The sequence below is a fragment of the Puma concolor genome, chromosome B3 (genome assembly GCF_028749965.1).
Source record: "Puma concolor isolate L17-30 chromosome B3, mPumCon1.1.hap2, whole genome shotgun sequence".
Lineage (NCBI taxonomy): Eukaryota > Metazoa > Chordata > Mammalia > Carnivora > Felidae > Puma > Puma concolor.
Genome location: NC_141672.1, coordinates 132,339,161 through 132,363,742, shown reverse-complemented (window position 1 = coordinate 132,363,742; position 24,582 = coordinate 132,339,161). Strand labels below are relative to the sequence as shown.

Here is a 24,582-nt window from a genome sequence, read left to right as displayed (position 1 = left end):
ATGGATTCCCAGTCCAGCTGTGTGATGGCGACCTGTACGACTATTTTTCTGCTTTCCCATTTGCTGCTGCTTTTAGCCCAACCATGGAATGTGCACTTGCCTGATCCGGTCATAAACAGTTCTCTCTCTCTCTCTCTCTCTCTCTCTCTCTCTGAAAAAGAGTGGCAACTGGTTGTGCCAATAATTACAGATGGAAGCTAACCTCTCGCTATGCCGTATTAAAAAACAGGATGCTTCTGCTTTGGTCCTATCCTTCCCTTCAAATAACCCTCGAGTGACATACACAAAGGTGCCCGCATGTGGCTTAGGCTCAGACCTTGTCCTCTGCCCACCGGGGAGGAATCCCAGGGAGGCACGGGCTGCCTGAATTGGGGCCCAGTAGGCCCATGTGGCACCCACTGCGGTGCATTTTCCTTAGCAAGGACGTGGGAGATGGGGATCCAGAAAGGACATGAGGCTGGGACAGTGGTCCATCTACAATAACCACCCCAGAGGAGCTCACAGCCCCACACCTGGACTGAAGAACCTTCAGCTACTCAGAAAACCCTGAAGTCCTCCCCCAGCCCCCGCCCCACCTGAAAGGGCGGGCCTACGCCAGCAGACTCCATCTTGTTCTGTGTCCTTCACCTCGACCACGCCTCCTCCCCTTGAGTAACCTCCCGCTCACCTGCCTAACAGGACTCCGACCCTTCCCCAGCCAATCGGCTGAGGCCACAGCCATTACCTCACCAACTGCCCCTAGGCCCCAATAAAACCTTTGTCCTTTTGAAACTCGATCTCTCTCCCCGGCATCTCACCGCTACCTCGCTACCTCGGTGCAGGTAGAGGATTGAGCTCCAGCTAGCTCGAATAAAATCCCTTTGCTTTTGCATCGGACTTGGCTCCGTGGCGGTCTTTGGGGATCACGAATTCTGGGCATAACAAGACCCACCAACTGGAGGTGCTGAACCCCAAAAGATCAACTTGGAAGCAATCGTAGTCACTCCTGTTTTTCACCAGCACATCCAAAATCAACCCCAGCCACCTCTGGTCCTTGTCACAGGCTGGTCCCCGAAGGGCTTGATTTCTTCACAGAGCTCCTTCCTTTTAGACCTATTTGGCATATTTTAAGGTTTTTTAAAATTGTATTAGATGAAGGAAAAAGAGACCAGTATTCCTGTGTACACAGAAAATTGGAAAATTACCTATCTTAATATTTTCAGACTATCATCAAACTCCTGTTAACCTTCTGAGGGAAAAGAAAATTCTTTTGCAAACCCTTTATCTCCCTTGTTCTCATTTGTGTTATTTTGGGTACAGAGATTGAGCGGTTCAAAATATTCTTGAATTGCTAAGGAAACTGTATCCGCCCCCCCCCCCATAAATGCAACACTTGTCACAAATGAAATATGAATATTGAAGCCCAGCCACCAAGTCTCCGACTCACTGACCCCTGCCTCTGGCCTGTCAGCTTGTGGTTTGTTGGCAAACTCTAGATTGTTTGATGAAGTACCTGATAATCAGCCATGATTTGGGAATGCCCACTGGGCTTCCACAGTGTGGCTTTCCTTTATTAAAAATGCTCTGAGCTGCCAGGGTACTCTTTTCATCTAATTGGATTTGTGTGTAAATCTCGCCAAGCCTATTGGCACATAGGCCAATGGGGATGGGGGCGGGGGAAGGACACGGGCTCTGAAGAACTGCCTCAGGTTCAAGAACTTCTGACCCGCACCAACAGAACCATGGGACACCCAGAAAACCTGCATCCCTCCAACGCGCCTCCCTGGATTGCAAAAGATTCCTCCAGCCTTGTGCAAATTTCACCCTGAGGGCCTGCCAAGTTTAAAGTGCAAGGTTTGACCCTGCAAAACAAAACCTTCAAACCTGTACTTGCTGAGTTGTTTTTCCTAATTAAAAGCAGATAAGAGATGGTCTGAATATGTTGATCTGAATACGGTTCTAAGGCAGAGAATCAGAAGGTGGTTTTTTGTGTGTCCCTCGCTGTATTTTTATTACGTCTACAATCATCCCAGGAGGTACCTGGTTTGTCAGTGATTTTTTTCTGAATCTCAATATTTTTGAAAACTTTTTTTTTTTTTTCCTGGCTGCTCTCCGTGGCAGCTACGGTCTTTTTTATTCCATAGGATTGAGTCAGCGTCAAGAGGACACCGTTTGCTTCCTGGTGTCCAGATCCTGTCCAAAATTCCTCCACTCCCTGAGAAAGATTTACCCCTTGTGAGCCACGCTCAGTGGTTCTAGATCCAGAGTTTCGGGAACTTCAAAGGCACAGTCCTCTCCAGAACCTCTCCTACTCTAAAAGCCGGAGGTCCCGGCAGCCACGGGCCTCCCTTACAAGGGCAGGGATGGGTGGGTGCCAGTGGCCCACGAGCCCTGAGCAAGGGCCACTCTGAAGGAGAAATGAAGTAAGAGACCCCCACAGGTGTGGTCACTCTTTCTACACCATCTTTTAGGACAAATGGAATGGCTTCTTCCTTCCACTGGGAACACTTACTTACACAGTGTACTATTTCATAATTTAACTGCAGTGAAGATTTCTTTCTTTTTTTTAAAATCTTTTACATGTTTATTTATTTATTATGAGACAGAGCACGCGTGCGCACGCGCTTGGAGGAGGGGCAGAGATAGAGGGAGAGCGCGAATCCCAAACGGGCTCCGCACTGTCAGTGATGCCTGATGGGGGACCTGATTCCACAAACCGTGAGATCATGACCTGAGCTAAAATCAAGAGTCAGATGCTTAACTGACTGAGCCACCCAGGTGCCCCTGCAGTGAAGATTTCTAACAAAAGGCAATTAGGTAGAATTTTGTTTTGTTCCTAGCTTAGGAAAGGTTACCTGCCGGCCTTGGGAGAAGCCATGTCTTGGGACTCCATGGCCCTCTCTGCGTTCTGGCTGCTCGTTTTTGCTGCGCCCACATCTTGAAGTGGACCCTCTAAAACTCAGGCCATGGTGGGAATGGAAGCTTGGAGAAGTCAGAGACCTGAGTTGGGCTTTGTCTTCACTTTTTGCATCTCAGCCCCACCACTGACCGGCTGGGAGACCTCGAACAAATTTCTTAGCTTTAATGCCTTAGTTTACTCATCTGTAAAATGGGACCAATTATAGTAATCTAGTAGGATTGTTTCAAGGAATAAAAGGGTGAATAAAATGGGGCATTTGCAATAATGCCTGGAACATAGAAAGCAGAGTGTTCACCTTTACTGCTGTTAGAGTTATGTACCTCCTGGGGTGGTCTGTTGTATGGATTAAACAATGCCACATATGGAAAGTACCAGGCAGTTTCCAGAACCTGGGAGGGGCTCCACAGATGCTGAATCCTTTTCCAGTCTCCCCATGTGGCCCTGATTCTCTCTGATCACCTGATGCCCCCACCCCACCCCACCCCCGGGGTACTGAACCCATCAGCCAGGGGTACCCTATCTCCACCCTTCAGAGACAAGATTTCACCTTTTCTTTAGCCCCTCTATTCCTCTCTCCAGAAAAGGAGAGGTCTGTATCAGTCAGGGTTCTACAGAGCAACAGAATACATAGTTATCTTTTCTAAATATGTATACATCTCTAGAAAGAGACTTATTACAAAGTATTGGCTCATGTGATCATGGAGGTTAAGAAGTCCCGCCACCTGCTGCCTGGGAGCTGGAGGCCCAAGAAAGCCAGGGAGTCAATTCTACTTTAAGTCTGAAGGCCTGGGAACCAGGAACACAAATGATGTAAGTCCCATCTGAGGGCAGGAGACCATACCCCAGGTCAGCAGTCAGCCAGAAAGAGAAAATTCAACCTTGTCCAAACTTTCTATTCTCTTCTGGCCTTCAATGGATTAGAAGATTGTGAGGTTTTATTTTTGTTTTTAAGGCAGCCCTTGGGACTTAACTGCTGTCTGAATGAGCCATGAATTGTGAAGATGAACTTAACTTGGGCAGAAAGGTCTCTGCTGACGTTGACATTGATACAGACCATTTACTTTACTGGGCCCACCAATTTAAATGCTCATATCTTCCCCAAACACCCACCAGCTCTCTCTCCTCTTTTAAGTTCAAAGTCTCACTACTCACCACGCGGTCCAAGGGCCAACGGCATCAGCACCACCTGGGAGCTTCTTAGGAATACAGAGTCTCCAGCCTCACCCCAAACCCACACAATAAAATTCTATATTTTAGTAAGACAAATGTGCATATCAGCATCTGAGAAATGCTGAACCGAAATACACGTTTTTAAATTTATTTTTAATTTTGAAATATTTATAGATTCATGAGAAATCACAAAGAAATGTATTGAATGGTCCCCTTCAGCCGCCAACGAGCCTCCTCCAATGTTAACATCTTCAATATCAAAGCCAGGATATTGCCATTGGTCTGATTCAGGGTGTGTGTGTGTGTGTGTGTGTGTGTGTGTGTGCGGCTCTATGCATCTTTATCACAGATGCAGCTCTGTGTAACGACCACCAACATCAAGATACATAATTGTACTGACATCATGAGGCTCTCTAGAACTACCCCTTTATAGCCACACCTATCCGCTTCCCCCTTCTCTAACTCTTGACCACTATCTGTTCTTCATGTCTGTAGTTGTGTTAGTTTACAAATACAGTAAAAGCTCGGATTGCAAGTAACTTTGTTCTGCGAGTGTTCCACAAAAAGATCCAACATTTCTAATAAATTTTAATTTGATAAACAAATGATTCTCGCAATATGGGTAGTACCTGAAGGCGACCGTCACAGGATCACAACTGAGCCAATGGGTCTTGAAATTCGCTTTGATATGCAAGTGCTTTTTTTAATGCATATTTCTGGAATGAATTACGCTCCCGAAACAAGGTTTTACTGTATTGTGTAAATGGAATTATGTGGAATGTATCCTTTTGAGATTGACTTTGTTTTCACTCAGCAGAATGCCTCTGAGATTCATCCAAGTTGTTGTTCGTATCAGTGGTTCCTTCTTTTTTTTTTTTTTTTAATTTTAACAGCTCTGTTGAGATAAAATTCACATGCTATACAATTCATTCATTAAAACGTACAGTTCAATGGCATTTAGTATATTCACAGAGTTATGCGTTCATCACCACAGTCAAGTTTAGAACGTTTTCGTTACCCTGAAAAGAAACCCCACTCCCCTTAACTATCAATTCCTAATCCCCCAGCCCAGCCCCCACACACTCCAGCTTCACTACCCATTAACCCACTTTCTGTCTCTCTAGCTTGCCAATCCTGGACATTTCCTATAAATGGAACCGTAAATATGTGGTCCTTTGTGGCTAGGTTCTTTCACTTAGCATAATATTTTCAAGGCTCATCCGTATTGTATCTTGTATTAGTACTCCCTTTCTTTTCGTTGACAAATAATGTTCCATTGTATGGATTATACCACCTTTTGATTACCCACTCATCAGTTGATGGGCATTTATGTTGTTTCCAATTTTTTCTGTTCAGTGCTGAGTAGTTTTCTATGATTTGGAATTCTTGCTTTCCCGTTCACCTCCTGAAGGACACTTGGGTAGTTTCCAGCTTTGGGTTTGGGTTATTCCAAATAAAGCTGCTGTAAACAAGGGTGTAGAAGTTTCTATGCAAAAACAAGTCTTCATTTCTCTGGGGTAAATAACCAGGAGTCTGTGTGGTGTGCAGTCCACTTTTGTTTTTAAAAGAAACTGGCCAACTATGTCCCAGAGTGGTGGTGCCATTTTGCATTCCCGCCAGTAATGTGTACGAGAGCCAGTTTCTCCTCATCTTTGTCAGCTTTTGGTGTTATCGGTATTTCTATTGTATCCATTCTTCTAGAAGTGTGATGATATCTCATTGTGGTCTTCATTGAGTTTTCCTGGCAAGCAATGTTGGACATCCCCTACTGTGTTTATTCACTGTCTGTACGTAGATCTTCATCAGTAAACTGTCCCTTTGTGTATTTTGCCAACTTTCTAACTCGTTGGTTTTTTGTTTTGTTTTGTTTTTTAATGTTTACTTATTTTTGAGAGAGACAGAGACAGAGCACAAGCAGGGAAGAAGTAGAAAGAGAGGGAGACACAGAATCTGAAGCAGGCTCCAGGCTCCGAGCTGTCAGCACAGAGCCCAATGTGGGGCTTGAACTCACGAACTGTGGTCATGACGTGAGCCAAAGTCAGATGCTCAACCAACTGAGCCACCCAGGTGCCCTTGGTTTTTTGTTTTGTTTTTTTTTTTATGTTGTGTGACTTACAACTCTAAATAATCCTGTTGATCATTCCATTTCCTGTGTGAATGTCCAAAGTGAGAATCTATTTGCCCACAGGTGAGAAGTTGTGTGATTTGCAACTATGCTCTCTCTGTCGGTGCCTGGTCTTTCCATTCATTCATAAGGGGTTTTTGTAGAGCGAAAGTTCTCATTGTGATGCGGTCTGGTTTACTAACCTTTGCTTTCATAGATCATAGTATGCTCTTGGTGTCAAGAACTCCTTGCCTGGTGGGTAGATCCCAAGATTTCCTCCCTTTCTCCACCACTAAAAGTTTTATAGTTTTACTTTTTCCATCAAAGCCAATGACCCGTTTTGAGTTAATTTTTGTACAAGTTTGAGAGACTGAGGTTGAGGGTTTATGTTTTTGCCTCTGAGTGTCCTGTTCCATCCCCATTTGTTGAAAAGGCCATCCCTCTCCCATGGAATTGATTCCACACCTCTCCTGGCAAAGGACTGGGCATATTCACTGGGTGTACTTCTGGGCTCTTTACAAAGCATGCATTTTAGCCGGACATCTGTGCACTTTCTCAAGCATTGCTGGCTTGGGGGAGAGGGTTGGCTGCGCATTCCTTTCTGGCTCCCCCATAATGCCTCCCACAGAGAACTCTGAAATGCTCCCAGATTGGTGAAGTTGCAGGTCTCCACAAGTAAGGGTGTGTATGGAGTCCCCTGGGGGCCACTACGGCCTTGAGAGCAGCAGGAAGCTCCCATGGGGGTGCAGGGAGCAGCCCAGGTGTAGAGACATTCCCCTTCCCCCCCCCCCGTCCCCCCCCTCCCGCCACCTGCTAGGCCTGGCCTGAGCTAACCAGAGTCTCTTTGGTTTCAGGTTTGGGGCCCTTCCGGCAGCACCTGGTGAATTCCAGCTGGGAAGCAGTGAAGGTAAACGCCCACCAGACCCTGAAGCTCAGACCCAGCAGCTCAGGGCCCCACGAATTCCTTCCGTGGCTCTGAGAGACCCAGTGTGCAAGGCCCCTCAGTAGCCAGATCCACATCAGAGGGCAGAGAACAAATCCTCAGGACCTCTGGAGAAGGACTAGCCTTTGGTCCTTGGGTTGTGACTCGCCTGCCCTCAGGTGGCCCTTCTGGCTTCACGGTAAAGAAAAGAGACCACAGGGACACTCCTGAGAAGGACAGGGGTTGCCCAAAGGCAGGCTCTCCTGCCCCAAGTGCTGGGTTCCCATGACCCCCACCCCTTCTGGCTGTAGGGCCCCAGGAAAGTTACTTCCCCCAGCCTCAGTTTCGTCGTGCATGAAATGGGTGGATAATGGTGCTGATGTTACAGGGTTGTTCTGAGGAGTAAAAGAAACAAGCAAAAAAGCGAGTGAGTATGTAAGTCTGTAAAAATAGCTTTTCATAGTGCCGGGCGTTAAAGTAAGTGCTTGACAATGATGATTATTATAAATGACACTCCCTTATTTTTAAGGGAGCAGCCGACCAGAGGACGTCCTGGGACAGGATGAAGAGGGGTCAGGCAGGGTCTCATCCCCAGAGCAGACCACCTGTCCCCCTTGAAGCAAAGTCCTCCTACCAGTCCCCACGTGGATGTCACTTAGCCGCTCAGGGCACAGCTGGCTGTTTATTCACACCTGACTGTCAATTTCATGCCTCTGTTGGATCAAGTCAAAGGTGGGGTCTTGAGTCTACTCTCAGGGATTCCCAGGCAAGCTGAAAATGCAACAAAGGCACTCGAATCCTGCGTTCGGTAGCATTGCTTTAGTGCTAGCCTGTCTGCACAGATGCTCTCAGGGAAACTTGTGACTCTTGAGTTCGAACTTGCGTGTTCTTTTTTTCAGCCGGAAAAAAAGCTCAGAGAACCCCAGACTCACTGCCACGCCTGCTAAGTACATCATACCAGAAAGGCCAGGTCAGGATTTTTATGAGCTCCCGGGTGTCGGTAGCCTTTTCCTCCAAAAGCGGGATTTTCTGCTGAATGCTGGATGATCCTGAGCCCCTGTTTCTTTTTGCAGTCACGAAAAGAGAAAAGAGCCAGGCCGCCTGGGTTTGCCTCCCAGCTCCAGGAGCTGCAACCTGGGGGATTCCAAACAAGCCACGCTGCTTCTCCGTGCCTCAGTTTCCTCATCTGCGAAGTAGGATGGTTGTCATGCTATGGGAGTTAATACATGTAAAACCCTTGGGACAGGGCAGGGCGCACTGCTTGTGCTCACAAATATGATCCTTGTCACCAGGAAGCTCTTCTATCCATCAGTCTTCTCAGTTGTGGGCAAATAGGTTCTGACTTTGGAGATTTACACAGGAGATGGAATAATCAAGAGGATTATTTGGGAGCCCCAAGATTGACCCATAAAGCCAGAGGAGCAGGGCAGAATCAGAAGCAGGTTAGGGGCTTCCAGGAAGTGGAAACAGGTGGCAAATTAGGTGCTCAGAGGGGCCCTTCCCCTGTAGATAAACGAGGAAGGACAGAATTTCCATGTGTTGCTGGGCGTGCCATAGGAAAGGATAGCTCACGAACGTCACATGTATATATCACGTGTACATGTATACATCACACATACCAAGGGCTGCAGCCTGAAGGAGTGACAGGTTAGCCTCCACACAAAAAGCGGGCGGGGGAAAATCGCCACTATCAGCAGTCAGATGCAAGGTGGGGGGAGGTGGAGATGAAACCAAGACTCATCCTGGCAGCTGGACCCTTGCAAGGGGCTCCTGACCCCAGCTCCCTGCAAAAGCAGAAGCAATTTCTCTTGAAGATTTAACAAACTCAGATGTTCTACAAAGGTAAACTAAAACAGTTTCCATTCAAATGTCACCCACGACATAAAGAAATAAACTGCCCTGAATGAAAATCAGCAGAAGCAGACCTAGAACCTCAAGAGCTGAGATTCTAAATTGTTCTGCTAGATAGCATCATAAAATAGCATGACTGTATGTGAAATATTTAAAGAAGTAAAAATAGGATCAAAAAACAAGACTATCAGAAAAAAAGACTACAAAAGAGAGCCTACCAAGACTAGAGTCTATCAAGACTATCAGGTAAATTGAAAAAGGGAATAGTAGAGGGGTGTCTGGGTGGCTCAATTGGTTAAGGTCATGATCAAATGCAATTCATGAGTTGAGCCCCACATCGAGCTCTGGGCTGGCAGGATGGAGCTTGGATCCTGCTTTGGATTCTGTGTCTTCCTCTCTCTCTCTCTCTGCCCCTCCCCTACTCATACTCTCTCTCTCTCTCTCTCTCAAAAACAAATAAATATTTTAAAAAAGGAAGTAATAAAGCATACAGAAATTTAAAACGAAGTGAAGAATTCAACAGATGACCTCTAAGGAAGTTTAGAATTATGCTAAGTGAAAGAGGCCAGTCACAAAAGACCACGTTGTAGGATTCCCTTTAGATGAAGGTCCAGAAGAAGCAAATCTATCGAGACATAAAGTAGATGAGTGGTTGCTGAAGGCAAGTGAGGGGGAATTAGAGAAAATAGCGAGTGACTGTTAATGGGTACGGGATTTCTTCGGGAGTGATGAAAAGATCCTGAAACTGATTGTCGTGATGGTTGCACAACTCTGTGAACATACTAAAAATCATTGAATTATATACTTCATTTTTTTTCAAATTATAGACTTTAAATGGGTAAATTGTGAAATATGAAACACACACACATGAATATACATATATATGGCAGGTTAGAGACAGATGAAGAGAAAATTAGTGAACTGGAAGATAGTTCTGAAGATACTATTCAAAGGACAGCATAAAGACATGGACAAAGAAGTGATGAAAGAAATTAAGAATGAATAAGGTACGAATAATAAAATGAGATATTCTAGGGGCACCTGGGTGGCTCAGTCAGTTAAGTGTCCAACTTCAGCTCAGGTCATGATCTCATGGTTCACAGGTTTGAGCCCCCCTCTGGGCTCTGTGCTAACAGCTCTGAGACTGGAGCCTGCTTCAGATTCTGTGTCTCCCTCTCTCTCTGCTCCTCCCCTGCTCAAGCTCTGTCTCTCTCTCAAAAATAAATGAACATTAAAATGTTTTTTTAATTAAAAAATAAAATGGGATATTCTAACATATGGTTAATTGGAGTTCCACGAGTTGAGTTCCATGAGAGAAAATGGAAAAGAAACAATATTCAGAGACAATGATTGAGATAACAGAATTGATGAAAGACATGAATTCACAGAGATAAAAGGTGCAAAATACACCAGGCAAAGACTAACAAAGTCCACACCCCACACACAGTGCAGCCACAGAAAAGCAAGGACAAAGAGATCTGAAAAGTAGCCAGAGAGAAAAGGTGGGCCACCCACAGAAAGTGGCAATACAATGAGACCAAGAGTGAGTTTTTCTAAAACGATAATAAAAACCAGAGAACAGTGGAGTAGTCTCTTCAAAGTGCTGGTGAAAAAGAAATGTCAGCATGGAATTGTGTGCCCAGCAACTTATTTTTCTAGAACAAGAAAGAAATAAAGACATTTACATAAAAATAAGCACCAAGAGTTTGCTCCTAGCAGGCACACTAAAAGGAATATGTGAAAGTTGTCCTTTGGAAGGAATGAAAATGGTTCCAGAAAGATGGCATGAGATGGAAGGAGGAAGTGGAGGTAAAATCTAAGCCAGAATTATTTTTCTAAGCCTTATTTATTTTAAATAATCTCTACACCCAATGTGGGGCTCGCACCTGAGATCAAGATTCTCGTGCTTTTCTGACTGAGCTGACCAGACGCTCCTAAAGCAGCATTGTTTGTCAATAAATAATAATAATAGTAGCTGGCTAATTTGCAGGTTTACAAATAAAATATTAAACTAAAATAAAGGACAATGACAGCATAGAAGTCAAGGGACAATTGGAATATAAATCTTCTAAAACCCTTATATTCTATAAGACAGGCATCTGATATCAAATTTAGACTTTGTTAAATTATATATGCACGGCAAAATTTCAAGAGTAACTATAAAAGAGTGGAATTTCCAAGATGGCAGAGAAACCAAATAGAATAAGGAAACTTGAACAAAACCCCAATCAAAGGGGCCACAGATCACCCCGTGGGAAACAAGCTGGATCTGAGGACACTGCGACTATCTTGCTGACACTAGTTATTGTAGCTTGCCCCTGTGACACTGGCTACCGCGCACCCCCACTGCCATCTGCTGCTCTGGGAAGCTGGAAAGATGTTGCTTCTATCAGAGAGATTTGCTCCTGGCTCAAAGTCAAAGGTGAGTGTATTCAATTCACCGTGCCTAGGTGATCCTGCCTTGGCCACAGAGAGACTGACCTTTGCAGCCCTTGTGGGGAGATCCAGGCTCTTTTACCAAGGCTCCCCTATCAGGGTTGCCCCAAAGCACAGGAAGGTTCAACGCTTGTCAGCTCAGCCCACATTTACCTAGTTCCTGACATGGAGCACAGAGTCTACTGAGTAATTTCTTCCTGTTCTGATTCTACCCCAGAAGATTCTACCCCAGTGCTGCAATTCAATTATTGTAACTACCTGACCTCACAGGTCAAGGGCATAGTTCTCTCCAAGACTGCGGTCACTTCAGACTCCAGCTGCGTGTCAGGGGTCCCCAGGCTGACTATAAATTCAGGAGTTCTCAGGACCCCCTCAGGTTTGATCATTTGACTCACAGAGCTCAGCAAAACACTATATTTGCAATTGTAGTTGTTTGTCTTTTTAAAGATACATATATATCTTTTTTAATGTTTATTTTTGACAGAGAGAGAAAGAGAGAGCACAGGGGAGGGACAGAGAGAGGGGGAGACACAGAATCGGAAGCAGGCTCCAGGCTCTGAGCTGTCAGCACAGAGCCCGACGAGGGACTCGAACTCACCAACCGTGAGATCATGATCTGAGCCAAAGATGGACCCTTAACTGACTGAGCCACCCTGGTGCCCCTGTTTGTTTGTCTCTAAAGGATACAAGGAGTGAGGCCTGGAAGGGTCCCATACGTTCTCTCCCTGTGGAGTCAGGGCGCATTTCTCTTCTGGTACGTCAGTGCATTCGTCAACCAGGAAACTCTACTGAACCGCCATGTCCAGAGCTTTCGTTGGAGTTCCATTACGTGCTCACGATTGATTAAGTCACTGGCCCCGTGATTAAACTCAGTCTGGTGCCCCTCCCCTCCCGGAAGGTTAAGCAGCTGAAAATTCCAACCCTCTAACCTTGTGGTTGGTTTTTCTGGTGACCAGATCCCAACCTGAAGCATCCAAGGCCCCTACCTTCAAGAGTCACCTCATTAGCATAACAAAGAAACTCCTGCCACTCAGGAAATTCCAGAAGTTTTGAAGCTCTGGTGCCCAGAAATAGGGACAAAAACCAGATAGGCTCTCTCTGATTCCACAGTTCCCTACAGGGGTTTCCTGTCTAGGGAGATGAGGTGGCCCCTAAGTAAAATTGTTATTACTCAAAGCAGATTCTGAGAGGCACTATGCTCTTAGACTCCCTGAAGAGGAAGAGACTCATTTTGCTCTGGAGAACAGATGGAAGAAAAAACATCTAAAGCAAAATGAGAAGAAACTGGCCCCGTGGGAGGTCCCTGGGATGGCCATCTTGGTGGAAGCAGAATGAAGGACAGGCTCATTTTTGTCAAGTGGGAATAAATTCTCAAAACCACCGTGTGCTGGGGTACCCGGGTGGCTCAGTCAGTTAAGCGTCCAACTTCAGCTCAGGTCATTATCTCACAGTTTGTGAGTTCGAGCTCTGTGCTCAGAGCTCAGCGCCTGGAACCTGCTTCGGATTCTGTTTCTTCCTCTTTCTCTGCCCCTCCCCGGCTCGCTCTCTGTCCCTCTCTCAAAATAAATAAACATTAAAAAAAAAAGTGTGCTGGGTACCACACCGGACACTTTATGCAGAGTAGCTCATGTAGTTCTTCCTGCAGTCCAGACATATTGGTATTTATCCCCATTGTGCTGGTGAGGAAACAGGTGCTCAGGGCGGTTGACTCTCTGGCCTGAAGACCCATGCCATCTGGAGTCCAGTCTCCTGGTGAGTGAAGTCCAGGTTTAGCTCACATGCCTTCCTCTTCCCCTGGGGGGAAAACAACATTTGGTTCAGAGGAAGAGGACCACTTCCAGCTCCATAATGGCTTATAAACTTCCTAGAACTCAAGAAACATCCAGAACCACTGCCCAGTGACCCCTGGGTAAGTAAAGTGAGGAGAGTCACCCAAAGGCCTCAGCCCCACAGCCATGTCATCAAGGCTGATCCCCCGCCCCCTTCCCCACAACGTGGCAGCTTGCTCACCCTCCTAGCTCACGATGGACTGCAATGGTGATGACCAGAGCAGAAGCTGCACTAACATCTGATGAGGAAGCAAGCCGAGGCCCGGCTCCCAGCACCCACCGTCACCCCAGTTTGCCTCCTCCACTGGTCCCTGCTCTCTGTCTCTGGCTTCTGCTCTGCCCTTCTTTCTGGCTTCTTTCTCCAGGGCAGAGTCACTTGTGATGTCTTTAGAAGGCTCTTTTCACTCTCAATTGCAGGACCATTTTCATTTCCTGGGCCTCCCTCCGTCATTCTGTGTCCTTCACTAACACATCTGCAGACTCTTCTCAGGGTTAGACTTTCCGATTCTGGTTTGGGACCACAGTGGTAGCACCCACGAAAGTGCCAGCGGACTGCCAACACAACGCCCATTACAGAGCTAATCATCTAAGTGACCATCTTGAGGCAAAGGTCCAACCTAGTTCATATACATATGTTTGGCCCGTTATACAGATATGGATAATTAGATGGGCTAAATTATGCACTAAACAGCACACAGCTCCTAAGTCAGTATAAGTGCCACACAGTCTGTGGGCACCTCTATCAACATATCCCCATTCGCACAGAGGGCTGGATACATGAATGAATTCCCTTTTTTTTTTTTTTTAATGTTTATTTATTTTTGAGAGAGAGAGAGAGCACAAGTGTGGGAGAGGCACAGACAGATGGGGACAGAGGATTTGAAGCAGGCTCCATGCTGACAGCAGAGAGTCCTATGTGGGGCTCCAACTCACAAACCATGAGATCATGACCTGAGCCAAAGTCGGATGCTTAAATGTCTGAGCCACCCAGGCGCCCCAAATGAATGCCATTCTTTCCTATCCTCATGCTTTCTCCTAGCAAGGTCAACCTTGTCAATATCACGGGCGATGTCTACTGAGTACTTGTTACATGCCAGGCATCGTAAAAGGACATTATGGAATTACAGGGAGGAAAGAATGTTGAATTCTGCACTCGCAGCATCTCACATCTAAGAGAGGTGAGCTATTAACAGATAATAACTTGACCAGGTCTTCGTCATCGTTGCTCTTAGAAGTTTTTATTTACATAATCTCTACACCCAACGTGGGGCTTGAATTCACGACCCCGAGATCAAGAGTCGCATGCTCTTCCAACTGAGCCAGCCAGGCACCCCTTGTTACAGTTGCTCTTGAGTGGGAGAAGAGTGTTTTTTAAAAGTAGGAAAATGCAGAAAAGTAATATAAATGCTGAAAGTCCACAATGAAAAGTCTGCAAGCTCCCAGAAGAATGACTTCATGCTGTTTACCAACAGCATGTGCCAAAGTATTTAACATTGTGCCAACCTGTGGTGGGCACCCCTCCCACCCTGTTCGTAAATTTTATCTACTGACTTATGAGTGCAGTTGCTGTGTCATTATCTCCTGGTTTGGGGATACTTTGATTTTGGAACCGGTACTGTGTCATTCTTTCAAAAGGAATTATGTCCTTAGCTCTTTTAGAAGTGCCTGAGCCTGGAAAGGCAGCAAATAAAACAAAAGTTTTGTAAATCACACCATGGGTCGGTTGGGCCAAGACATTATGTAACTACACATAAAATAAAGCCAGCCTGGGTGGCCAAGAGGTCAGAGCTCCTGCCAGATTTGATCAACTTGATATACAGAATAATTTCTCTTTACTCCAAAGATGAAGTGGCGATATGCCTTTATTACACGTTGCTTAAAAAAAAATCATAATAATAGGGGTACGTGGGTGGCTCAGTTGGTTGCACGTCCGACTCAGGTCATGGTCTCACAGCTGGTGAGTTCGAGCCCGGCATCAGGCTCTGTGCTGACAGCTCAGAGCCTGGAGCCTGCTTCAGATTCTGTCTCCCTCTCTCTCTGCCCCTCCCCAGCTCATAGTCTGTCTGTCTCTCTCTCAAAAATAAATAAACATTAAAAAATTTTTTAAATCATAATAATAAAGAATAATAGGCAGTGAATCAGATGGCAGAAAGAAGCACCAAGCTGAATATCATTTGCAAAGAAGGATGGGTCTTGAAGAGCACACTTAGGGCAAGCAGGCGATTGTTTAGCTTTCCAAGTAAAACTCAATTGTTTCTTGCATTCATCTTTATTTTCTTTTGTAGGAAGGTCTCTTTTCATCCTCCCAAATCCTAAGAGTAAAAACTTTTTCCAACCTAGGCGACCAAAGACGACATATATATATATATATATATATATATATATATATATATATATGTATATATATATATATATAAAATGACATTTTTCAGTCTAGCCCACAGTGGGTTTTGATTTGGGTGGTTTTTTTTTTTTTTAAGGTTTATCTATTTTTGAGAAAGAGACAGCACAGGTGGGGTGGGGCAGAGAGAGAGAGGGACAGCGGATCCTAAGTGGGCTCCATGCTGACAGCCAAGAGCCTGATGCAGGGCTCAAAGTCAAGACCCCTGAGATCATGACCTGGGCTGAAGTCAGGCACTCAACCTACTGAGCCGTCTAGGTACCCCCATGGTTTTCTTTTTTCTTGATTTATACAAGAAGGCCTGAGATAAAAATAACCAGCATGGGATAAAAGGAGACCCCAGGATCTCCCTGTCATCTGCAGGGACATCACCTGTGCTAGCAACCAGCTCAGTGCTAACTGCTTCAATAGGCTGGTTGGACATTGACCTCCAACTCACTTGAACCATTTCTCATGATTTCTTATACCTCCTCTCTTCAATCTGATGACAGTGTAGTGTGAACCCATTTTATCAGTGGGAAGAGAAAGTAGCTATGTTACCGCACATAGTTCAGGCTGGTCCCAGTGCATCAGGACACAGGAGTGTCCCCGACTTCTCATTTCACATTGGCACAAGAATTCACAAGAAGAGGGGGACTATGTGAGGCCAGGGCAAAGAGCCTGGGTCCTGGACAGAAGGCTTACTCCACACACGGAGCTGGATTGCACAGAACCCCCTGGATAAGGGCAAGTCAAGAGGAAACCCACATATTAGTGAAGGAGGACCACCCCCCATCCATATTCATGAAAAGCATCTGCTGTGGTTTCACAGCCCTCCCCGTAAACACCAGGCTTTTATTAAACATCCAGGGAAATGCATTTAGTCTGCTTCTTTTAGGGGAAAGAAACTTGCATTTGCACACAAGTGAGTCAAAGGTTCAGTTCTTGCTAAACCCTAAATCCCCCGTCGACAGGATGACAAAGCAGAAAAACCAGAGGAAGATCTCTCAGGACACCAGCACCTCCCAGGGCCTTACTGTGGGTCCCCCGCCCGCGAGCAAATGCAGAGTCCTCAAAGTGCCAAAGCACAGCAGACTCTCTGACTTCTTTCCTGTCTGTTTAAGTATAAATTTTATTTACAAACACATGGATATGTACAGAAAAGTTGTGAAAATAGTTCAGTTTCCATATATCCCATACCTGGTTTCCCCTATTATTAACATCTCACCTGAGGTCCTTTTTCTGTCCCAAGATTCCATCCAGGATAGGACATCATGCTCAGTCCTCAGGTCTCCTAAGGCTTTTCTTGGCTGTTACAGTTTCCTAGCCTTACCTTGTTTTGATGGCTTTGAGGGTTTTGAGGAGTACTGCTTAGCCTGGTGTTTTATACTCTGCCTTCAGTTAGGGTCTGTGTAATGTCTTTCTCATGATTCGCCTAGGATTATGGGTTTGGGAGAGGAAGAGCACAGAAGTCAAGTGCTGTTCTCTTCCTATCCATTCAAGGGCAAGTATTGTCAATATGCCTGATTACCATTGATGTTGACCTTGATGACCTGGCTTGTCAGCTTTCTCACTGCAAAGTTGCTCTCTGCCCCCTGCCTTTTCATATCATACTCTTTGGAAGGACAGCACTAAGCCCAGCCCACCCTGGAAGAGTGGGGAGTTACGCCCCCGTGAAGGCAGAGTATCTGCATAAATTATTTGGAATGCACCTGCAGTCAAGATTTGGCCCTTTTTTTCCCTTGTTTACTTATTTATTTATTTACAGTGGTATGGACTCATGGATTTTTATTTTATATTTTGGATTATGGCTTGTTTCTTTTTGAGAGTCTATCTTCTTGGGCGCCTGGGTGGTTCAGTTGGTGAGCGTCCGACTTCTCTCAGGGCATGATCTCCTGGTTCGTGAGTTTGAGCCCCACATCGGGCTCCCTGCTGTCAGCACAGAACCAACCTCTGATCCTCTGTCTCCCTCTCTTTCTGCCCCTCCCCTGCTCATGCTCTGTCTCTCAAAAAAAAAAAAAGTGTAACTTCTCTTGAAACCTTTCTCACCTCCTTTGCTATTTTCTGATCCCTAATGCCCCTCTCCTCCAAAAGAAACACATGATTCCACACTTCTTTTTCTGCAGTGTGCTTTGGTTGTACTGGGTTTAGCTAAGGTGGGCACTTTTTTTTTTTTTCAACGTTTATTTTTGGGACAGAGAGAGACAGAGCATGAACTGGGGAGGGGCAGAGAGAGAGGGAGACACAGAATCTGAAACAGGCTCCAGGCTCTGAGCCATCAGCCCAGAGCCCGACGCGGGGCTCGAACTCACGGACCACGAGATCGTGACCTGGCTGAAGTCGGACGCTTAACCGACTGCGCCACCCAGGTGCCCCAAGGTGGGCACTTTTTAAATAACTGTACTACTTTTATGTATAAGTCTGAGCACATTCTCCTGTCCTCCTACACATTCGACCGTCCTGTTTCACTGATGCAAAAACCAACTTAAAAAAATATGAAAGCATTTTGGCGTCCTAAAATTGGACAACTCTTACAGTCAATTGCATTTGCCATCATTGAGCAGAGATTTTGCTTTCTTGGTGGTTCATACGATAATGCTTGGCGTTCAGTCTCGGAGGCTTAGATTTGATGAGATTCACCATGTCCTTTCTGGGTTACACAGTCTATCGGCATGGGAAGCACTCTGGCCTGTTTATCTTGCTTTGTGGAGTCCAGACCAGAATGTTGAGGGGATTAAGGCTGTATTTGTGCTGCCATAAATATGATGAAAATATATCCTGCAACATACACAGTCGAACACGAGGGAACAGTACAGAGACAAGTATGACCCTGGAAATCATGCAGGTTACTCAGGGCAGCATGACGTCGGCTCTGAAGCTCCTTTTCATTCTGGGGAGGGACAGAATTTGGGGAAAAACGAACCAAAAGTTCTTGGGCCTACTTTTTCTCATCCCCACCCTTACATCCACTCACATTAGAAGCCCGTTACAAATCTTGAAAAATGTCAGCATTATGTTAGGGATGTGCCCCCAGGATTCTAAACCCACGGAGGCCTCCGTGGGCCTGCAGGCTGAGAGTCAGTTTGAGACCCCCTTAGTCAGGTCCCCAGCCTCTGCATTGACGCCTACAATCATAGAGGATTATGCTGCACCCCTGACCCACCTCAGTAAGGGTTGAAACTCTCTGGGGTGCTCCTGACTCTCCCGTCCCGGCCCCGGAGCTCACGCACACACTGCACCTGCTCTCAGGCAGGAAGGTGTGCCGGGGCAGTGTTTCTTCTCTTGCAGGCATTTACCAAAATATCCGGACAGAAACTAATACCCCCAAATGACCTATGGTGGTCAAATTTTAGGCACTGGGCCCCCCAGGGGTGGGGAAATGTTTGGGGAGCCACAAGATGCATTTCTGGTGTCAGTCCTCAGGCTGCTGGGTCATCCTCTTTTTTGTCACCTGTAAAATTCCTGCCCATTACCTGTCTCGGTAACTGTGTTCTAAGAGCTCACAAACTGGAGTCAGAGAGCCTTTTAGCAATTATGTATTAAGCAGCCAGTTAATCAAGGTCGATTAATAAAGAAAACATAACAACCTTAAACATCGATGCCCCAAATGACAGCACTTCCAAAATATGACAAGCAAAGACTAATAGAAGTATAAAGAAAAATCCACAACTGTAGTCAGAGATTTTAATACCCTTCTCTCAATAAGTGAGAGAACACAGACAGAAACTCAGCACACGTACATAACTCTTGAATAAACTGTCAGCCAACTTGACCTAATTGGCATTTATAGAACATTCCATCAAGATCAGCAGAATACACGCTCTTTTTTTAATGTTTATTTTTTTTATTTTTGAGAGAGAGAGAGAGTGCAAGCAGGGGAGGGACAAAGAGGGAGACAGAAAATCCAAACCAGGCTCCATGCAGTCAGCATACAGCCCAATGTGGGGCTCGAACTCATGTACCTTGAGATCATGACCTGAGCCAAAGTCAGACACTTAACCGACGGAGCCACCCAGGTGCCCCAGAACACACACTCATTTAAGTGCCTGTAGAACATTGACCGAAATAGGCCATATCCTCAACCATAAAACAAGTCGGAAGAAATTCAGAAGGATCCAAGTCATGAAAAGTACGTTCCCTGGCTGCAGTGGATTTAAATGAGAAATCAACAACAGAGCACTACCTGGAAAATCCCCAAATATTTGGAAACTACATGCATTTGTAAATAAGCCATGACTCAAAGAAGAAATCAAAAGGGATGTTAGAAAGTCTTTGGAAATGAATGAATATTAACACAGAACATAAAATTTGTGGCATGCTGCTAATACAGAACTTAGGGGGAAATTTGTGGCACTGAACAACAATACTAGTAAAGAAGAAAGGTCTCAAATCAGTGACCTTCATGTCTACTGTAAGAAACTGGAAAAAGGAAGAGCAAGTGAAATCTGAACTAAGGAGAAGAAAGGAAGTAATCAGATCAAAGCAGAAATCAGTGGAACAGAGAACAGAGTCCTAATAATGAAAAGTAAAGAAATCAAAAATTGGTTCTTTGAGAAAAATCAACAAAATTGATAAGCTTCTAGCCAGAATGATCAAGGAAAAAAGAGAGTGAGAGAGAGACAGAGAGAGAGAGAGAGAGAGACAGAGAGACAGAGAGAGACAGAGAGAGAGAATGATTCTTATTAATTTTAAAGTTTATTTACCACTATCTGGCTTCCAGCCTTTGTTCCACACTCAAAGTCCTGCCATCAGTCACGAATTTCTCTCTCTCTCCCTCTCTCCCTCTCTCTCTCTTTTTTTTTTTTTGTCATTTTGCTTGACCTCTCTGGGGTCCTAATAATCTTTGTGGTGGATACCTTATGGTTATTGTTCCCATTGTACAGGTGGGAAGACTGAGGCCCAGGGCCACTGGGTCCCCCTGTCTTGGCTTGAAAGGCAGCTGTGAGGATTCAACCAAATACGGTAATAACCTGTAATGTCTTGGTTCGGCCCATATAGACCAAATAAAACATCATCTATAACCATGAGCTTCCCTTAGCAAGACCCTCTTCCAAATGGTTCGCCTTCCTCTCACCCCCGCCTCCGGAAAAGCCTGCAGTCGCCCCTGTGCCTGCCTCTTCCCCTGTTTCCGGGGAAACCGCCACATTTCGATGGGCCTGGGTTTGCAATACGGCCTTTATCTGGGAATAACTGCCACCCGTAACTGCTCCCCTTTAGGACCCCTCAAATTCCAAGACACCTCCAGCAAACCAGAAGCTCAGACACTGTTCCCTCTTAGACTCTTGCTGTCCTCTGAGAAGATGCCTTCTAGACTTTGCCATAGAACGCAGGAGACTTTCAGATATGAAAAAGAGGCGGCTTTGTTAAAACCCCCCTGTAATTATGAGCCCTGTCTAAAAGAGGGAGGCGTCAGGCCGAGCTAAGTCACGGGGAATTCAATCTTCTGATGGCACTTCTTGCCAGGTTAAACCACGTGCTTAGCCCAGCCTGATGGTGAGGTCCATCCATTTTTTAAAACTGTGGCAAACTATACACAATAATAGATTCGCCATTTAATCATTCGAAATGTACAGGTTGATGGCATTTGGTACATTCACACCGTTGTGCAACCATCACCATCATCCATCTCTAGAATTTTCCATCTTCCCAAACAGAAACTCTGTACCCATTAAACCATAACTCCACATTCCCTGCTCCCCCAAGCTCCTGGTAACCACCATTCTACCTTCTCTATGCATTTGGCTAGGCTAGCTTACCGCATGTAAACGGAACCATCCAGTATCTGCCCGTTTGTGTCTGGCCTACTTCACCACATTTCTGCTCACATTTGCTACTGAACTTGGCCACTTCCCCTCCCCCGTGACACTGTTCTCAGTACCTGCCCTTCCTCTCTCTTGTCTGTCCTGCTCTGCAGTTTGTCATGAGTACCTAGCACAGGCCTAGAACACTTTAGGAGCAATATTAACATAGCTGGAGGAATATCATTGTTCTTAAAGAAATGCCATATTCCCGAGGAAGCAAAAAACCTATACCTTACTTACCTTACCTTTAACAGGTGTTGTTCTTTTTTCCAATTCCGAATGAGCAATTACACAAGACTTCCAAAGACCACATAGGAAAAGAGATTGTAATCTGCCACCTAAAAACAGAGTATAGTGTGTGCCCTCCCCAGCTTCATTGTCATGCTCTGTGTCGGGCATGTATTGCCTCTGCAAATCAAACCAGCCCAAGATTTCGTGGTGTCAAACAGCTGCCATTTTATTATCTGTCCGGGGGCTGGGGGACAACCCGGCTGTGCAGGGCAGTTCTGCTGATCTCGCTTGGGTCTCTCATGTGGTTGTTTGAAGATGGAGGCTGGGGCAGGGTCCTGGAGGCTCCACTGTGCTAGGGTAGCAAGGCCTTTGTCCTCTCCCTGGGAGGTCTCCCCAGCAGGGTGAGTAGATGCCAAAGGCGTAGGCCCCTGACCTGGCTGAGTTCCGTCGGTTAAAATGAGTCACAAGCCAGTTCAGACTCAGTGTGGGAGGAGAACACACGAGGGTGTGAATATTAGAAAGTACGCTTCACTGGGATCTGTCTTAATCAGCTGGGGCTACTGTACCAGAATCCCATAGACCGGTGGCTTCAACAAACATCCTCACAGTTCTGGAGGCTGGGAAGTCCAAGGTCAGGGTGACAGCAACAGTGGGTTCTTGATGAGGGCCCACTTCCGGGTGATGACCTCAAGCAGATTTTCTTTTCTTTTTCTTTTTTTTAATGTTTATTTATTTTTGAGACAGAGAGAGACAGAGCATGAACGGGGGAGGGTCAGAGAGAGGGAGACACAGAATCAGAAGCAGGCTCCAGGCTCCGAGCTGTCAGCACAGAGCCCGACGCGGGGCTCGAACTCACAGACCATGAGATCATGACCTGAGCCGAAGTTGAACTCTTAACCGACTGAGCCACCCAGGCGCCCCCAGATTTTCTTTTTAAAATGTTTAAGTTTATTTATTTATTTTGAGAGAGACAAAGAGCAAGTGGGGGAGGGGCAGAGAGAGAGGGAGAGAGAGAATCCCAAGCAGGCTCCACACTGTCACCACAGAGCCCGACGTGGGCTCAAACTCACACAACCGTGAGATCATGACCTGAGCCAAGACCAAGAGTCGGACGCTTAACCAACTGAGCCACCCCAGCCCCCTTCACGCAGACTTTCTTTCAGGCATGCAGAGAGGTCTGGTCTCATCGTGCCCTTTTATAAGGGCCACTAATCCCATCATGGGGGTCCTACCCTCATAACCTCATCAAAACCTAATTTTCTCCCAAAGACCCCACCTCCAAATACCATCACCTTGGGGGTTAGGGCTTCAACATATGCATTTTGAGGGACACAAACATTCAGTCCACAGCGGGGACCGTCCTGGGGCTATTCTAGCACAGGAAATAATATTACCCCTCAGAAGGGATATACCAAATCCCCCTTCCAGTAGCAGGAAATGGGAGTACACGGCACTTCACACACACCCCGACACTGGGCTGTTAGGACTTTGGTAGTCTGGTTACTGTCGCATGGTTAATATACATTCTATTAAACCAGTAAACTTAAATCAAAGCAAAGGTGTTGAGTGGAGGAGAAGTGTCATTAACTCAATTCCTTTGAGTTTCTCGACTGGTCCCATTTTAGAAACTGAAAATAATCCCGATAATAATAGACTGCATCTGTATGCTTGGAAATTGTTTCTAAGCTTTTTACAGTTGTCAATCTCAAGTGTTATGGCTTGACTATCATCATGGCCAACAGATTACCCGGGCCAAAATATGCCCCACCTTCAACTTTGAAAAAAAACTGAAAATGAAAGTAATGTTTATTTATTTTTTGAGAGATAGAGAGAGCAAGCCGGGAAAGGGCAGAGAGAGAGAGAGGGAGAGAGAACCCCAAGCAGGCTCCCAGCTGTCAGTGCAGAGCCTGACACGGGGCTCGAACTCACAAAGCATGAGATCATGACCTGAGCTGAAACCAAGAGTCAGACGCTTAATCAACTGAGCCACGCAGGCACCCCTTACTGAAAATAAAAGTCAATGTAAGCATCCCCCCACCCCCCGTCCTTGCTCGTTTGGGCGACAAAGACTCCTGGTTTGTTCTTCAGCGTGTGCCCACAAGACACTGGTTTTTCATTCAAACCTTCAGATTTAGGTGATTGGAAACATTGATAAAATTCTGGAAGTCTATGTAGGCAGATTTATTATTGCGTCTTGTTGGGAATAATCCTGGAATCCCAGTGAAGAACCCCAGCATCGGGGATCTGTGGAGACACACAGTTCAGAGACAGGCTGGTCACTCCCTGCGTGTTTCCTCAACATCTGGCACACATCTGGCAAGAGGTCCCGTTTCCAGAGCCTCAGTCTCAGTCCCTATGGTGCTGGCCTCCTGCGGTGGGGAAACAGACTGGAAAGAAGTGAAAACTAAGCAAGACAATGTCAGCGAGGGCTAAGGGCCACCAAGAATTAGCCCAGGGTGACACAGTGGGTGGGGCCCGGGGAAGTCCTCTAGCAGAAGTGGACCAGGAAGTCCTCTCAGAGTAGGTGACGTTTCAGCCAGGACCTGAATGAGAAGCAGAAGCCGCTCTGAGAACCGTTCCAGGCGGAGGGGCACCTGGCGCTCATCTGTGGGACCACAGTACCCAGAGCCCCGGGAAGAAAGGCGGAGGGGAAATTGGAGGCGGCCTGTTTGCACCTCAACTTTCCAGACCCAAGTTCCTTTGCCTACGAGCCTGCAGCTGCTTAGAAACCAGACCTGCCGGAGGAACGTTCTTCTGGGATGAGATTACGATTACTTTGGGTTAATTGTTCCCCTCTGTCTTTCGTTGGAAAAAAGTCACGTGTGTGGAGTGGAATGACAGTGCATTTCCATTCTGTTGCAGAGACCAAGTTTCAAGTGAGCGACTCAGAAAGTCTGGGAGGAAATTGATACTCAGAGCAGATTATTTTATAAAAACGGCTTCCTTGCCAGGGCTGTGT

General features: G+C 46.0%; 1 protein-coding gene across 1 annotated transcript in view; it reads left to right on the top strand.

Annotated features, from left to right (window-relative positions):
• PGPEP1L (pyroglutamyl-peptidase I like) overlaps positions 1 to 24,582 on the top strand; it is a 39,645-nt gene continuing 15,063 nt past the window's right edge. Inside the window, 3 exon segments of the mRNA XM_086708512.1 lie at positions 1 to 34; positions 7,028 to 7,080; positions 8,553 to 8,555. Coding sequence (XP_086564638.1) covers positions 1 to 34; positions 7,028 to 7,080; positions 8,553 to 8,555 — 90 coding nt within the window.